General features: G+C 34.2%; 1 protein-coding gene across 1 annotated transcript in view; it reads left to right on the forward strand.

Moving 5' to 3' along the window:
• The first annotated feature begins 1,622 nt into the window (after window positions 1-1,622).
• LOC138862498 (acetylcholine receptor subunit alpha-1-A-like) overlaps window positions 1,623-15,000 on the forward strand; it is an 18,082-nt gene continuing 4,704 nt past the window's right edge. Inside the window, exons 1-6 of the mRNA XM_070124893.1 lie at window positions 1,623-1,671; window positions 4,612-4,790; window positions 10,330-10,484; window positions 10,849-11,032; window positions 12,939-13,062; window positions 14,158-14,244. Of these exons, the coding sequence (XP_069980994.1) occupies window positions 1,623-1,671; window positions 4,612-4,790; window positions 10,330-10,484; window positions 10,849-11,032; window positions 12,939-13,062; window positions 14,158-14,244 (778 nt within the window). The remainder of the gene's footprint in view (window positions 1,672-4,611; window positions 4,791-10,329; window positions 10,485-10,848; window positions 11,033-12,938; window positions 13,063-14,157; window positions 14,245-15,000) is intronic.

The raw sequence follows: 15,000 nt of genomic DNA on the forward strand, positions 1-15,000 counted from the left end.
TTGGCGCCAAATATTCATGGAGACATGAATACGGAGGCACGGGTCGTGGGAACCAGCTTCCAACGGACTGACCGCTTCTCGTTCATTGCATAATCAATAATACTTACGTGGTATTTACGTTCACTAAAATATCCTTCCCTCCTTTTCTTTTTTTATTTCTTCCATGTTTAGGTCTTTCTGCATTTTAAGGTCGGAAGCCGTGGCCATCGTCTGGGATTCGAACATTTTGTTCCAGCTGGCGTCGTATCTGGGAATCGGATTATTCTTGAAATATTTGAATTTCAATAATAGATTGATCTCTCTCTACTCACAGGTTTATTAAATTGTATGGAGGAATGTTGATCTTACAATATATTTATGAAACGTTTACCTTACATTCTTATAAATCAAGATTTTCATATAGCAGTCCTCTTCTTAATAGTTTGTCACTTAATTTCAAAGGTCGCATATTGGATTTTTTCACATTTTAGGTAATGATAAATGTTTGCGTAAATGCAGCATGTCAAGTTCAAAGATATTGGAAACTGAAAGCAACTGCACCATATCTCTCGTCTAGATTTAAAAATACCCCCCCCCCCATATATATATATATATATATATATATATATATATATATATATATATGTGTGTGTGTGTGTGTGTGTGTGTGTGTGTGTGTGTGTGTGTGTGTGTGTGTGTGTGTGTGTGTATGTATGTGTGTGCGTGTGTGTGTACAAACTATATGTTTGTGTGTGTCTGTGTAATATATATACATATACACATATCTGTCCGATCATACTTTCGTCTTCCATGGCGTTCTTAAACAAGCCATCCAGTTTATCCCTCCTAAATGAGTCAACAAAGACATTCATTTCGACCATTTCGACTCCTCAACCGATAACTGTGATAACCTAACCTACGCCGATCGCTCTCGCTCGCCCAGTCATAACCGAAGTGGATTGGAACCGGATTGGAACGTGCCTCTCCGTCAAGATGCAAATTACAGCCGCCAGCCATGACATGTACTTAGCTAAGTGTCGGTTTGGAGAACCCTCTATCGGTTCCGGAATATTTTAAATCGATGCTAATCATTCACCGTCTGTGATTGGCTCTCGCGCTGGCCAATAGCAGCTCGCTGGATAGGGTCTTTCCTCGCTGCGACACATATTTCACCTTTCAATATTGTAGGTTTCTAGAAAGAAAAAAATATGGAAGGAGCTGCTATCCTGTCTCCCATGTCAGACGTTGGCCAGCTGGGGCGAGGTGCAGGTCGTGCGTGAACCATTCTCTTGACCTTCTCTGACTTACGTTGAGGCCGTCCAGCTGTTTGTGACTTGATATAATTGTCCCACGTGGCCCAGTGTTTTATCTTCTGGACTTTCTCTTTGAAAGACGAAGTTTTATGCAGCGAGTCTTCAGCAGAAAGAAGTCGACAAAACATCCTGATCTGTGAAAGTCGAAGCTCTGTCACGCCGAGTTACTCTTATCATAATTCCTGTTTTAAGAACGGTTTGAATCCCAGCAAAACGGAAAAGACATCAAGAGAAAGTTCTTTTTATCATATCACCAAAGGAGAAAAAATAAGCATGTATATTTTCTTTCAATAATTTTGAACGCCTGTTGTTCCTGACTATCAAGACAAGATGGCCGCCACAGGTACAGCTTTTGCGACGCTTATATTTTTGATGGCGGGTAAGTCGAGTCGATCTTTAGCTCCTTTCCGGCTGTTGAAATGTTGAGATAGATAGATGGAGAGAGAGAGAGAGAGAGAGAGAGAGAGAGAGAGAGAGAGAGAGAGAGAGAGAGAGAGAGAGAGAGAGAGAGAGAGAGAGAGAGAGAGAGAAACAATAATTACTTCTTCTTTATAAAAATATTTCGTCATGATAATGGTGAAATGGAATGCAAATATCTGACCTAGACTATGTCATAACTTTTTTGCATAATTACGAAAATTCTACGATAAAATTATGAAAGAAACTGCAATGATTGACGCATTCATCATGTAACAAACATTCCATCTTAATCCTGAAAAAAATCCATTGATACCATATTGTGATGAACAAAAGACAGAGAATACCCATAAGATATTAAAGTAACAAGTACATTTTCCTTTGAACAATTCAAATAAAGACCCCCCACCCCCCCACACACACACAAAAAAAAAAATCTTGTGGTACTTTCTTTTTACAAGTTGGAATTCCTGCATACCACATACCCAATTATACCCAACATTTATTTTGGTATTAGTGGAGATAAAATGTATAAAAAAACAGAGTCTTTTACCAATTATCTCTTACACATACAGCATGAAAGACATTTTATACTGGAAAGTTTAACCGACGTACTGCAAATCTGGATTTTATTTACCTATTTTCAAACTCTGCGTGAAATACCAGACTAAAAGATACTTTTAAATATGTATAATTGATATATAAATCGCATTACTGCTCACTTTGTGTAATTACTGTGGCTCGACATTTAATTATTATTTTTTCTAATTTTGTGGTATTTTTTGATCAATTTTGTGAGAGATTTTTTTAAACCGAGATTTTTACATTTTGTTCTAATCGTATTTCTCTTATTTTTCTTTTTGATTCTGATTAAGTACAACATGTCTGAAGAATGTGTGCTAGAATGTGCATGTTTTTTTCTAGAATGATTTTGTGTGTGTGAATATCTGTAGAGAGAGAGAGAGAGAGAGAGAGAGAGAGAGAGAGAACGAAGGAGAGAGAAAGAGAGAGAGAGAGAGAGAGAGAGAGAGAGAGAGAGAGAGAGAGAGAGAGAGAAAATTATGAATTCTGTCATAATCATTTGATTAAAAGTCATGCAACTCAAAAGACACGTTGCAAATGCTCAATCAAAGAACATGATCTCGAATTTCAATAGATTACAATAAAGTTTTATTACCTATACAGTAAATAAATAAATAAATAGATAAATAAATAAGTACAAACCGTTTCGACGTATTTGCAGTTTTGATATAGTTTGTGTAACATTTTAAACGACTTGCACCCTTATGCCAAAAGAGATAAATGCGGAAATAAATCAACAAATAGATAAAAAAGGAATAGATGAAATGATATCAGTAATAATTATGATGAAAATATGAATAATGATAATGATGATGATGATAGTGGTAACATCAGTAATAGTGATAATGAAAATGATTACAATGATAATGATGATGAAGACTGGTAATAGTAATAGTACGAGTAATAGAACATATAGTAATAATAATAATGTTAATAATGTTGATGATAACAGTAATAATAATAATGATAATAATAATGATGACAGCAATAATGATAGGGATAGAAATAAGGATAATAGTAATGAGAAAAAGGATAATTATAATGATAGTATAATGATAATGATAGTATAATAATAATGATAGTATAATGATAATGATAGTAATGTTAATAATAGTAATAATAGAAATAACAATGATACTGGCAATGATGATGATAGAAATTATAACAACAATAATGATAAAGATAATAATGATAGTAATAATGCTAATAGTATTGATGATGATGATGATACTACTACTATTACTAACACTAATGATAATAATAATAATAGTGATAATAGTAATAACAATTATGATGATGATAATAATAACAACAATAAGGATAATGACAATAACTATGATAATATTAATGATAACAAAAATAACAACCAACTATTCAAGCACAATATATCTTGGTGAGTCCTCTTTTAAGTAAAGTGAAATTTATTTTTTTCTTGTAGTTTTTTTTTCAGGAAAATATGTTAAACACTCGGGAAATTAATCTTTATAGAATGCTAACATTTACGCTTAAAAAACATACTAAACATTTTGGATTAGTAATTAGATAATTAAACTAAAATTTTAAATACATGACCATTCCCCATCTATACTGCTTGTCCAGTTGCATCTGAGAGAGAGAGAGAGAGAGAGAGAGAGAGAGAGAGAGAGAGAGAGAGAGAGACAGAGAGAGAGAGAGAGAGAGAGAGAGAGAGAGAGAGAGAGAGAGAGAGAGCGAGATTGAGATGGATAGATAGACAGAGAGAGAGAGAGCAAGAGATAGATAAATAGATAGATAGATAGAGAAAGAGATAGATAAATAGATAGATAGAGCGAGAGATAGAGAGAGAGGGAGAGAGAAAGAGAATGAAAATGTGGTGTATTAACGATTAGTGTATGTTATATAAGTGTTTAACGTTGATAGAGATAGCGTTTGTGTGTGTGTCGTACAAAAGTGCTTAGCATAGGTGGTGCGTGTGGTATAACAGCGCTTAGGTGTGGTTGGTACATTGCTATCATGTATGGTATATTATTGTTTTGTGTATATTGTGCAAGTCCTTCGTGTATATGGCGAATCAGCATTTATCATATATGACACTTTACATGCACACAGAGTAGAAATAGATACAAATATGAAAATCAGATCAGAGCGAATCAAAGAAAAAGAAAAAAGAAAATGAAAAAAGAGAAAGAAAGGTAAAAAAGAAAGAAAGAAAGAAGAAGAAAAAAACACACACACCAAACACGAATACAAACGGATAAACAAAAAGTAGTACAAGATAATAAAACCTTCCCATCCCCCTCCCCCCCCCCCGCCCCCCGCCATTTCTCTCTTTCCCGAACAGGTGTCCGGATAAGCGAAGGTGCCGTCGATTTGCCGGATAACATAAACTTCACCTCCGGAGAACACAAACTTTTCTACGACCTGTTCACCACCTACAACAAGCACGTGAGGCCGGTAGATATGTTTCATTCGAAAACCGAAGTCTTTTTCGAACTCTCCCTCTTCAACATGCTTCGGCTGGTAAGTAGGGGCGCTATTTGATTACATTTTATATTTAATAGAATTCGGACTATTAGTAAATGATAATGGAATTCATCGTTATTATCAGCATCCGCATTATCATTATCAGTTTTTTATTGATATTGTCACTATCATTATTCTAATTGTCATAATTGTTATTGTTTATATTACTATTACTATTATTATTGTCATTTTGTTATCATTGTTATTATCATTATTATTATTATTATTATTATTATTATTATTATTATTACTATTATTATTATTATTATTACTATTATTATTATTACTATTATTATTATTATTACTATTATTAGTAGTATTATTACTATTATTATTACTATTATTATTATTATTATTACTATTATCATTATTATTGTTATTATTATTATTGGTAGTAGTAGCAGTAATTAAAAATAGAATTCAAATTCAAAACGCTTTATTCCATTAATTACAATGGATATTCTATTTACGTATATGGTGTTTACATGATAAAATAAGATGTTATAAACTTACATGTTATATAAGGCTTGTGTAACAAAATTAAACAGAACATTTATATCATTAGTGACTTGAAATATCGTGCTTGGCATGATCTGTAAGCACCTGATGTCACATGATATTTCAGTAGATGTTCTTTCACTTTTGTTTTAAATTTTGTTTTGTTTTGTTTTTCTGGTATTTTCTTGTAGTTGGCTTCAGATCACAAGGCCTCTGATTTGCATGTTTCTTGTCCCAGTTTATGTATCATTGAGTTATTACTGAGTTATTTTGCCTTGTGTGATCACCCGTTATGTTACCTGTTGTCTGTGTTGGTAATAGCCAATTTGGTTAATTTCCTTGTACGATTTTATGAATTAGAATACGTTATAGTTATACTTTAAGCCATTTTAGTGTGTTGGTATGTGATGTGATGTGATCATATATATTCACATTACCTGGTACTACTCTTGCCGCAAAGGTTTGTGTGTTATGATACCATGCTCCCAAAGGGACGGATAACAACCGATGACCATAGATGTATTTATGATGACTGGCAGACAATATATGCAATTGCTGGTAGATCATCGTTTATGAAATGACATGCAATGCCAACCACTCTCACGGAATTCGTTTTTCTTGTGTTTTCTAGTTAGGATAATTGGATAATTGTTTCTGCCTCCTACTGAAACTGCTTGTTATAGGCCTTGTTTAATTTGTTTTGCTTGTTAGAGGCTTTGTTTCATTTGTTTTGCTTGTTAGAGGCCTTGTTTCATTTGTTTTGCTTGTTAGAGGCTTTGTTTCATTTGTTTTGCTTGTTAGAGGCTTTGTTTCATTTGTTTTGCTTGTTAGAGGCTTTGTTTCATTTGTTTTGCTTGTTAGAGGCTTTGTTTCATTTGTTTTGCTTGTTAGAGGCCTTGTTTCATTTGTTTTGCTTGTTAGAGGCTTTGTTTCATTTGTTTTGCTTGTTAGAGGCTTTGTTTCATTTGTTTTGCTTGTTAGAGGCTTTGTTTCATTTGTTTTGCTTGTTAGAGGCCTTGTTTCATTTGTTTTGCCTGTTAGAGGCTTTGTTTCATTTGTTTTGCTTGTTAGAGGCCTTGTTTCATTTGTTTTGCTTGTTAGAGGCTTTGTTTCATTTGTTTTGCTTGTTAGAGGCTTTGTTTCATTTGTTTTGCTTGTTAGAGGCCTTGTTTCATTTGTTTTGCTTGTTAGAGGCTTTGTTTCATTTGTTTTGCTTGTTAGAGGCTTTGTTTCATTTGTTTTGCTTGTTAGAGGCTTTGTTTCATTTGTTTTGCTTGTTAGAGGCTTTGTTTCATTTGTTTTGCTTGTTAGAGGCTTTGTTTCATTTGTTTTGCTTGTTAGAGGCCTTGTTTCATTTGTTTTGCCTGTTAGAGGCTTTGTTTCATTTGTTTTGCTTGTTAGAGGCCTTGTTTCATTTGTTTTGCTTGTTAGAGGCTTTGTTTCATTTGTTTTGCTTGTTAGAGGCCTTGTTTCATTTGTTTTGCTTGTTAGAGGCTTTGTTTCATTTGTTTTGCTTGTTAGAGGCTTTGTTTCATTTGTTTTGCTTGTTAGAGGCCTTGTTTCATTTGTTTTGCTTGTTAGAGGCCTTGTTTCATTTGTTTTGCTTGTTAGAGGCTTTGTTTCATTTGTTTTGCTTGTTAGAGGCTTTGTTTCATTTGTTTTGCTTGTTAGAGGCCTTGTTTCATTTGTTTTGCTTGTTAGAGGCCTTGTTTCATTTGTTTTGCTTGTTAGAGGCTATGTTTCATTTGTTTTGCTTGTTAGAGGCCTTGTTTCATTTGTTTTGCTTGTTAGAGGCCTTGTTTCATTTGTTTTGCTTGTTAGAGGCTTTGTTTCATTTGTTTTGCTTGTTAGAGGCTTTGTTTCATTTGTTTTGCTTGTTAGAGGCTTTGTTTCATTTGTTTTGCTTGTTAGAGGCTTTGTTTCATTTGTTTTGCTTGTTAGAGGCCTTGTTTCATTTGTTTTGCCTGTTAGAGGCTTTGTTTCATTTGTTTTGCTTGTTAGAGGCTTTGTTTCATTTGTTTTGCTTGTTAGAGGCCTTGTTTCATTTGTTTTGCTTGTTAGAGGCCTTGTTTCATTTGTTTTGCTTGTTAGAGGCCTTGTTTCATTTGTTTTGCTTGTTAGAGGCTTTGTTTCATTTGTTTTGCTTGTTAGAGGCCTTGTTTCATTTGTTTTGCTTGTTAGAGGCTTTGTTTCATTTGTTTTGCTTGTTAGAGGCCTTGTTTCATTTGTTTTGCTTGTTAGAGGCCTTGTTTCATTTGTTTTGCCTGTTAGAGGCTTTGTTTCATTTGTTTTGCTTGTTAGAGGCCTTGTTTCATTTGTTTTGCTTGTTAGAGGCTATGTTTCATTTGTTTTGCTTGTTAGAGGCTTTGTTTCATTTGTTTTGCTTGTTAGAGGCTTTGTTTCATTTGTTTTGCTTGTTAGAGGCTATGTTTCATTTGTTTTGCTTGTTAGAGGCTTTGTTTCATTTGTTTTGCTTGTTAGAGGCTTTGTTTCATTTGTTTTGCTTGTTAGAGGCTTTGTTTCATTTGTTTTGCTTGTTAGAGGCCTTGTTTCATTTGTTTTGTTTGTTAGAGGCTTTGTTTCATTTGTTTTGCTTGTTAGAGGCTTTGTTTCATTTGTTTTGCTTGTTAGAGGCTTTGTTTCATTTGTTTTGCTTGTTAGAGGCTTTGTTTCATTTGTTTTGCTTGTTAGAGGCCTTGTTTCATTTGTTTTGCTTGTTAGAGGCTTTGTTTCATTTGTTTTGCTTGTTAGAGGCTATGTTTCATTTGTTTTGCTTGTTAGAGGCTTTGTTTCATTTGTTTTGCTTGTTAGAGGCTTTGTTTCATTTGTTTTGCTTGTTAGAGGCCTTGTTTCATTTGTTTTGTTTGTTAGAGGCTTTGTTTCATTTGTTTTGCTTGTTAGAGGCTTTGTTTCATTTGTTTTGCTTGTTAGAGGCTATGTTTCATTTGTTTTGCTTGTTAGAGGCTTTGTTTCATTTGTTTTGCTTGTTAGAGGCTATGTTTCATTTGTTTTGCTTGTTAGAGGCTTTGTTTCATTTGTTTTGCTTGTTAGAGGCTTTGTTTCATTTGTTTTGCTTGTTAGAGGCCTTGTTTCATTTGTTTTGTTTGTTAGAGGCTTTGTTTCATTTGTTTTGCTTGTTAGAGGCTTTGTTTCATTTGTTTTGCTTGTTAGAGGCTTTGTTTCATTTGTTTTGCTTGTTAGAGGCTTTGTTTCATTTGTTTTGCTTGTTAGAGGCTTTGTTTCATTTGTTTTGCTTGTTAGAGGCCTTGTTTCATTTGTTTTGTTTGTTAGAGGCTTTGTTTCATTTGTTTTGCTTGTTATAGGCCTTGTTTCATTTGTTTTGCTTGTTAGAGGCCTTGTTTCATTTGTTTTGCTTGTTAGAGGCCTTGTTTCATTTGTTTTGCTTGTTAGAGGCCTTGTTTCATTTGTTTTGCTTGTTAGAGGCCTTGTTTCATTTGTTTTGCTTGTTAGAGGCTATGTTTCATTTGTTTTGCTTGTTAGAGGCTTTGTTTCATTTGTTTTGCTTGTTAGAGGCTTTGTTTCATTTGTTTTGCTTGTTAGAGGCTTTGTTTCATTTGTTTTGCTTGTTAGAGGCTTTGTTTCATTTGTTTTGCTTGTTAGAGGCTATGTTTCATTTGTTTTGCTTGTTAGAGGCTTTGTTTCATTTGTTTTGCTTGTTAGAGGCTTTGTTTCATTTGTTTTGCTTGTTAGAGGCTATGTTTCATTTGTTTTGCTTGTAAGAGGCCTTGTTTCATTTGTTTTGCTTGTTAGAGGCTTTGTTTCATTTGTTTTGCTTGTTAGAGGCTTTGTTTCATTTGTTTTGCTTGTTAGAGGCTTTGTTTAATTTGTTTTGCTTGTTAGAGGCTTTGTTTCATTTGTTTTGCTTGTTAGAGGCTTTATTTCATTTGTTTTGCTTGTAAGAGGCTTTGTTTCATTTGTTTTGCTTGTTAGAGGCCTTGTTTCATTTGTTTTGCTTGTTAGAGGCCTTGTTTCATTTGTTTTGCTTGTTAGAGGCTTTGTTTCATTTGCTTTGCTTGTTAGAGGCTTTGTTTCATTTGTTTTGCTTGTTAGAGGCTTTGTTTCATTTGTTTTGCTTGTTAGAGGCCTTGTTTCATTTGTTTTGCTTGTTAGAGGCTTTATTTCATTTGTTTTGCTTGTAAGAGGCTTTGTTTCATTTGTTTTGCTTGTTAGAGGCCTTGTTTCATTTGTTTTGCTTGTTAGAGGCCTTGTTTCATTTGTTTTGCTTGTTAGAGGCTTTGTTTCATTTGCTTTGCTTGTTAGAGGCTTTGTTTCATTTGTTTTGCTTGTTAGAGGCCTTGTTTCATTTGTTTTGCTTGTTAGAGGCTTTGTTTCATTTGTTTTGCTTGTTAGAGGCCTTGTTTCATTTGTTTTGCTTGTAAGAGGCTTTGTTTCATTTGTTTTGCTTGTTAGAGGCCTTGTTTCATTTGTTTTGCTTGTTAGAGGCCTTGTTTCATTTGTTTTGCTTGTTAGAGGCCTTGTTTCATTTGTTTTGCTTGTTAGAGGCCTTGTTTCATTTGTTTTGCTTGTTAGAGGCCTTGTTTCATTTGTTTTGCTTGTTAGAGGCCTTGTTTCATTTGTTTTGCTTGTAAGAGGCTTTGTTTCATTTGTTTTGCTTGTTAGAGGCCTTGTTTCATTTGTTTTGCTTGTTAGAGGCCTTGTTTCATTTGTTTTGCTTGTTAGAGGCCTTGTTTCATTTGTTTTGCTTGTTAGAGGCCTTGTTTCATTTGTTTTGCTTGTTAGAGGCCTTGTTTCATTTGTTTTGTTAATATCTGGAGGCGGTTGTCTGTTTATAAGTGTCTACCGACTTCTGCAAAGAAGTTATGAAAGTGCTCTATCTTATTTAGGGAATTTAGGGAAAGGTTTGTGTTGTGCCATCATCATCATCATCAAACATTATCAGCATCATAATCATCATCATCACCATCATCATCACCATCATCATTATTACCCTTACAATTATTGTTGTTTGCTACCATTACCATAATTATCACCATTATCATCTATCTCCCTCTCACAGGACACCAAACTCCAGGAGATGGTTATCAACACAGAGATGATCATGCAATGGAAGGATCAATACTTATCTTGGGATCCTGATGATTACAACGGCACCCTGTCTATCAGGGTGCCTTATACTGATATCTGGTTCCCGGATGTCATTCTCTACAATACGTGAGTGATTGGAGGGCAGTGGGAGGGGGTAAGGGAGGGGGTGGGAGGAGGGGGAGGGGAGGTGTTAAATGGGTTTGGGAGGGGAAGGGGATGGGGGTAGGATGGTAGGTTGGGGGGATGGAGTGGGGGTGGGGGAAAGGGGGGGGGGTTGTGGGTGTTTTTAGGTGTGTTGGGGTTTTGGTTGTTGTTCTTGTTGTTTTTTTCTGTTGTTAAATTTGATCAGTTTATATTGCGAAATTGGTTTCAGATTGTTACTATGAGAATAACTGACTTAATCTCTTTTTCTTTCCTTCTCCCTCTTTCTACCAATCCAACCGACCTTTTCCTTTTTTCGACAACTCCCCATCCAACCTTCTCCAACCAGCGCGGACAGCAACTACGAGGGCGCAATCATCAACACCAACGCCATTATCATGTACACCGGCGACGTGGAGCTCGTAAGCCACGCCCTGCTCACGTCGGTGTGTAACGTCGACGTGCAGTGGTATCCCTTCGACCAGCAGGTGTGCGATCTGACCTTCGCCTCCTGGACCTACGATCACGAATCGGTAGGGATACGATGTGGATAAATGGGGGTAGATAGAGATTTAAGAAGGAGAGATGGAAGTATAGTGGGAGGGCGAAAGGGTTAGAGAAGGAGAGAGAGGAATTTAAAGATTGTGGGAGGGTGAAAGTGTTAGAAAAGGAGAGAGAGGAAATAAAGATAGTGGGAGGGCGAAAAGGTATTAGTGGCTGGGTAGCGGTGATGGTGATGAAGGGTGGTGGTGGGTGTGATGGCAAGGGTGGTGAGAAGGGAAGAGATGTGGTGTGAGTGATGATTTCGAGAACGAGTTATGAATATGGTGATTCACACGCTGATTACATGTTTCAGCACTGCTATTTTGACAATAATTAACATAAAAACAAACAAACAAACAAAAATGATTCACAAAAAAAAGAACAGAGGAACAGAACAGCTGTAATCTGACACTCACATTACCCAACCCAGACTGTACAGTCACTGGAACACATATCATCTTACATTGTGATAAATAGATACATCAAGGTATCTGCCAAACCTGTCATCCATCAAATCGCGTATAAATATAGTAGATAGTCATGAATAGATAGAAAAATAATGTCCTTCAATGGATTTACAATATGAAAAAATCAGATATATGTAAAATAAACCAACACTCGCTTCCCCCAAATCAGAATTCACAATTAAAATATAAAAAGAAGAAATAAAAGGAATCAGGTATATATAAAATTAACTAACACTCGCTTCACCCAAATCAGAATTCACAATAAAATTTAAAAAAGAAGAAATAAAAGGAATCAGGTATAAATAAAATTAACCAACACTCGCTTCACCCAACCCAGAATTCACAATAGAAGTAAAAAAGAAGAAGAGAGAGAAAAAAAATTAGGTATATATAAAATTAACCAACACTCGCTTCACCCAACCCAGAATTCACAATAGAAGTAAAAAAGAAGGAGAAAAGAGAGAGAGAAAAAAATCAGGTATATATAGAATTAACCCACACTCGCTTCACCCAAATCAGAATTCACAATAAAAGTAAAAAAGAAATAAAAAAGAGAGAGAGAAAAAAAATCAGGTATATATAGAATTAACCAACACTCGCTTCACCCAACCCAGAATTCACAATAAAAGTAAAAAAGAAGAAGAGAGAGAGAAAAAATTAGGTATATATAAAATTAACCAACACTCGCTTCACCCAAATCAGAATTCATAATAAAAGTAAAAAAGAAATAAAAAAGAGAGAGAGAAAAAAAATCAGGTATATATAGAATTAACCCACACTCGCTTCACCCAAATCAGAATTCACAATAAAAGTAAAAAAGAAATAAAAAAGAGAGAGAGAAAAAAAATCAGGTATATATAGAATTAACCAACACTCGCTTCACCCAACCCAGAATTCACAATAAAAGTAAAAAAGAAGAAGAGAGAGAGAAAAAATTAGGTATATATAAAATTAACCAACACTCGCTTCACCCAAATCAGAATTCATAATAAAAGTAAAAAAGAAATAAAAAAGAGAGAGAGAAAAAAAATCAGGTATATATAGAATTAACCAACACTCGCTTCACCCAACCCAGAATTCACAATAAAAGTAAAAAAGAAGAAGAGAGAGAAAAAAAATTAGGTATATATAAAATTAACCAACACTCGCTTCACCCAACCCAGAATTCACAATAAAAGTAAAAAAGAAGAAGAGAGAGAAAAAAAATTAGGTATATATAAAATTAACCAACACTCGCTTCACCCAACCCAGAATTCACAATAAAAGTAAAAAAGAAGGAGAAAAGAGAGAGAGAGAAAAATCAGGTATATATAGAATTAACCAACACTCGCTTCACCCAAATCAGAATTCACAATAAAATTTAAAAAAGAAGAAATAAAAGGAATCAGGTATAAATAAAATTAACCCACACTCGCTTCACCCAACCCAGATTTTGCTGCTTCTGGGAGAACCTGACCTTTCGGATTTCGTGGAAAACCCGGAGTTCTTCCTCGAGAATTTCTGGGCCGAGTCAAAGATGCTCCACCAGCCGTGCTGTCCGAAGCCGTTCTCAGGTACGCCGGGACAGGGTCGAAAAATGTATGAAAGACGGTTTTTTTTTTTTTATTAAATCGCTCATTTGGATAATTATATTTTACTCCTTTTCATGAAAAAATGTATGAAGAACGTTTTTTTTCATGAATCGGCCATTAAAAAATCAATTTTACTCCCTTTTTTCATTAAAAATGTATGAATTTTTTTAAATCGCTCTTTAAAAAAAATATGTTTTTCTCTCCTTTTTTATAAAAAAAATGTATGAAAAACGTTTTTGAAATCGCTCTATAAAAAAATCAATTTTATTCCCTTTTTCATTAAATGTATGAAAACGTTTTTTTTTTTTTTTTTTTTTTTTTTTTTTTTATGAATCGCTCTTTAAAAAAATCAGTGTTACCCCCTTTTTCACAATTATGTATGAAAAACGATTTTTTTTTTTTAAATGAAAGTTCATTAAAAATCATACTCCTCTTTTCATAAAAAGATATATGAAAAACGTTTTTTTATGAGAGTTCATAAAAAATCAGTTTTACTCCCTTTTTTCATTAAAAAATTTATGAAAAACGTTTTTTTTTTTTAATCGCTCAAAAAAAAAAATCTATTTTACTTCCTTTTTCATTAAAAAAATGTATGAAAACGTTTGTTTTTATGAATCGCTCATTAAAAAACTCAGTTTTACCCCCTTTTTTCATAAAAATGTATGAAAAACTTTTTTTTTTTTTAATGGAAGTTCATTATAAATCAGTTTTACTCCACTTTTCATTAAAAAATGTGTAAAAAAAGTTTTTTTTTATGACAGTTTATTAAAAAAAAACAGTTTTACTCACTCTTTCTTAAAAAGTGTATGAAAACCGTTTTTGTTTTTTGTTTTTCTTATTGAAAGTTCATTTTAAAAATCAGTTTTACTCCCTTTTCATAAAAAAATTATGTTTTATGAATCGCTCATTAAAAAAATACATTTAACTCCTTTTCACTGCCTCCTAGCTAATTAAAGGAAATCCGAATTATAACGATAATCAATTGATTAAGGAAAAAAAGTGATGTAAATCTTTCTTCAAAAGCTTATCACTAAAATAACAATTCCATCCATTTCCGTTTTTCTTCCTTTTTGGCAGCTGTTAAATACTATCTTCAGCTTCAGAGGAGGACCATCTTCTCTCTCTTCTTCTTCATCATGCCCGGAATTCTCATCAACATCTGCGGTGAGTCTGGCGGAGGAGGAGGAGGAGGAGGAGGAGGAGGAGGAGGAGGAGGAGGAGGAGGAGGAGGAGGAGGGGGAGGGGGAGGGGGAGGGGGAGGGGGAGGAGGGGGAGGAGGGGGAGGAGGGGGAGGAGGGGGAGGAGGGGGAGGGGGGGGAGGAGGGGGAGGAGGAGAGGGAGGAGGGGGAGGAGGGGGAGGAGGGGGAGGAGGGGGAGGAGGAGGAGAAGGAGGAGGAGGAGAAGGAGGAGAAGGAGAAGGAGGAGAAGGAGGAGGAGGAGAAGGAGGAGGAGGAGGAGGAGGAGGAGGAGGAGGAGGAGGAGGAGGAGGAGGAGGAGGAGGAAGAATAAGAACAGGAACCGCACAGAATCAGAGAAGGACACAAGAAGAAATAAATAAGAGAAAAAACTAACACATACACGTATATATATATGTATATATATATATATATATATATATATATATATATATATATATATATATATATATATATATATATATATATATATATATATGTATATCTATCTGTCTATATATATATGCATATATATGTATATATATATGCATAAATAAATATATACATACATACATATATATATATATATATATATATATATATATATATATATATATATATACACATAGTTATATATGAATATATATGTATTTTTATATATATATATTTATATATATGGGTATATATATATATATATATATATATATATATATATATATATATATATATATATATATATATATAT

This window comes from Penaeus vannamei, chromosome 9 (genome assembly GCF_042767895.1).
Source record: "Penaeus vannamei isolate JL-2024 chromosome 9, ASM4276789v1, whole genome shotgun sequence".
In the NCBI taxonomy this organism is placed as follows: Eukaryota; Metazoa; Arthropoda; class Malacostraca; order Decapoda; family Penaeidae; genus Penaeus; species Penaeus vannamei.